General features: G+C 41.0%; 1 protein-coding gene across 1 annotated transcript; it reads right to left on the bottom strand.

The window, feature by feature from the left end:
• Positions 1-1103: 1103 nt before the first annotated feature.
• Positions 1104-1571, bottom strand: LOC107482470 (uncharacterized). The gene has a single exon (XM_016102978.1). It carries the CDS (start codon positions 1569-1571, stop codon positions 1104-1106), a length of 468 nt encoding a protein of 155 aa, XP_015958464.1.
• Between the last annotated feature and the right edge of the window lie 530 nt (positions 1572-2101).

Genomic DNA, 2101 nt, shown 5'->3' with positions numbered 1-2101 from the left:
TACGGCTATTCATCTGTCAGTACTCGATCATGTCGGAATAGAATCCAGTGATTCTTTTGCGTCTGGAATACCACAGACAAGGTTTAGACCTTCCGGATTCTAAAGAATGCCGCCATCAATTCTAGCTTATAAGTGGTTGTTAGGCACACGTTCATAGGTGAGAATGATGATGAGTGTCACGGATCATCACATTCATCAAGTTGAGGAACAAGTGATATCTTAGAACAAGAATAAGCTGAATTGAATAGAAGAACAATAGTAATTGCATTAATACTCGAGGTACAGCAGAGCTCCACACCTTAATCTATGGTTGTAGAAACTCCACCGTTGAAAATACATAAGAACAAGGTCTAGGCATGGCCGAATGGCCAGCCTCCCATAATCTAAGAACTAGACATCCAAAGATGATCCTAAGATCTAAATTGATCAAAAGATTTAAAATACAATAGCAAAAGTTCCTATTTATAGAGAACTAGTAGCTTACGGTTTACAAAAAATGAGTAAATGACATAAAAATCTACTTCCAGGCCCACTTGATGTGTGTTTGGGCTGAGCATTGAAGCTTTCATGTGTAGAGACTTTTCTTGGAGTTAAACGCCAGCTTTTGTGCCAGTTTGGGCGTTTAACTCCCATTCTTGTGCCAGTTCCGGCGTTAAACGCCAGAATTCTTAAGATGATTTGGAATGCCGGTTTGGGCCATCAAATCTCGGGCAAAGTATGGACTATTATATATTTCTGGAAAGCCCAGGATGTCTAATTTCCAATGCAATTAAGAGAGCGCCAATTGGGCTTCAGTAGCTCCAGAAAATCCACTTCGAATGTAGGGAGGTCAGAATCCAACAGCATCTGCAGTCCTTTTTAGCCTCTGAATCAGATTTTTGCTCAGGTCCCTCAATTTCAGCCAAAAAATACTTGAAATCACAGAAAAACACACAAACTCATAGTAAAGTCCAGAAAAGTGAATTTTAAATAAAAACTAATAAAAATATAATAAAAACTAACTAAAACATACTAAAAACATACTAAAAACAATGCCAAAAAGCGTATAAATTATCCGCTCATCAGGAGTTCTGCTCCATATTGATATATTTTCCTGCCCTTTCTTAAAGCTCCTTTAGAGATGTTGGGTACTTGGATATTGAGTGGCTGAAAGGTCCTTCTCTTAGGCCATTGACGAGTCCCATAATGCCCGCTTTTGTTGGAAGACTTTGTATGTCAAGCCATGCTTTGTTGAATCTTTCCATGTAGCTGCGAAGGCTTTTCCGATCTCCTTGTTTAATTCCCAACAAGCTTGGAGCATGTTTTTCTTTCTCCTTCTGGATGGAGAACTTGGCGAGGAACTTTTTAGCAAGGTCGTCAAAACTTGCGATGGATCTTGGACGCAAACTATCGAACCACTTTATTACTGTCTTCGTTAGGGTAGTCGGGAAGGCTTTGCATCGAATGGCGTCTGAGGCATCAGTAAGATACATTCTGCTTCTGAAATTGCTAAGGTGATGGCTTGGATCCGATGTCCCGTCATACGGGGTCATGTCGGGAGCTTTGAAGTTCTTTGGTACTTTTGCTTTCATGATCTCTTTGGTGAATGGGTCTTAATCTTTATGGGGGCTATCTTCATGACTAGATCGAGCGGTCTTGGTTTTGAGATCGGCTTCGAGCTTTAAGAGCTTGTCCTCTAGCTTTCGATGTCATCTTGTTTCTCTTCGAAGGTCTCTTTCGGCTTCCCGTTGATGTTCAAGAGACTCCGATGCTTAAGTTAGCATAGGCTTTAGGTAGGTTTTTTAGTAGAATCAGAGTATGAGTTATAACTAGGTGCTCCGGTGTATTTATAGTAGTGTGGAAGAACCTTTCTGGAGATAAGATAGTTATCTTATCTTATCTTTGAGTGAAGTCATCTTATCTTTTAAGGGAACCGCCTTATCTTATAAGGCTTTGGCTGCCTTTAGATTTGGGATGTGTTTCTTCGTTTGGGCCTGCTTTGGGCTCTTCTGGCGATTTGGCCGAACTCTTTGTGAAGAGGTCGGTAATGGGCCAACCTTCCAAGAGGTCGGTCATGGGCCAACCTTTTAAGAGGTCGGCCAACCTGGTCCTTTATAGCTCA

This window comes from Arachis duranensis, chromosome 1, assembly GCF_000817695.3.
Source record: "Arachis duranensis cultivar V14167 chromosome 1, aradu.V14167.gnm2.J7QH, whole genome shotgun sequence".
NCBI classification, from domain to species: Eukaryota; Viridiplantae; Streptophyta; class Magnoliopsida; order Fabales; family Fabaceae; genus Arachis; species Arachis duranensis.
The sequence above is the reverse complement of the archived record's forward strand: the minus strand, read 5'-3'. Positions and strand labels throughout refer to the sequence as shown.

What these genes read in the sequence shown, in the direction of transcription:
- LOC107482470 (XM_016102978.1), bottom strand. Translation starts at nt 1,571, where the DNA reads ATGAAAGCAAAAGTACCAAAGAACTTCAAAGCTCCCGACATGACCCCG.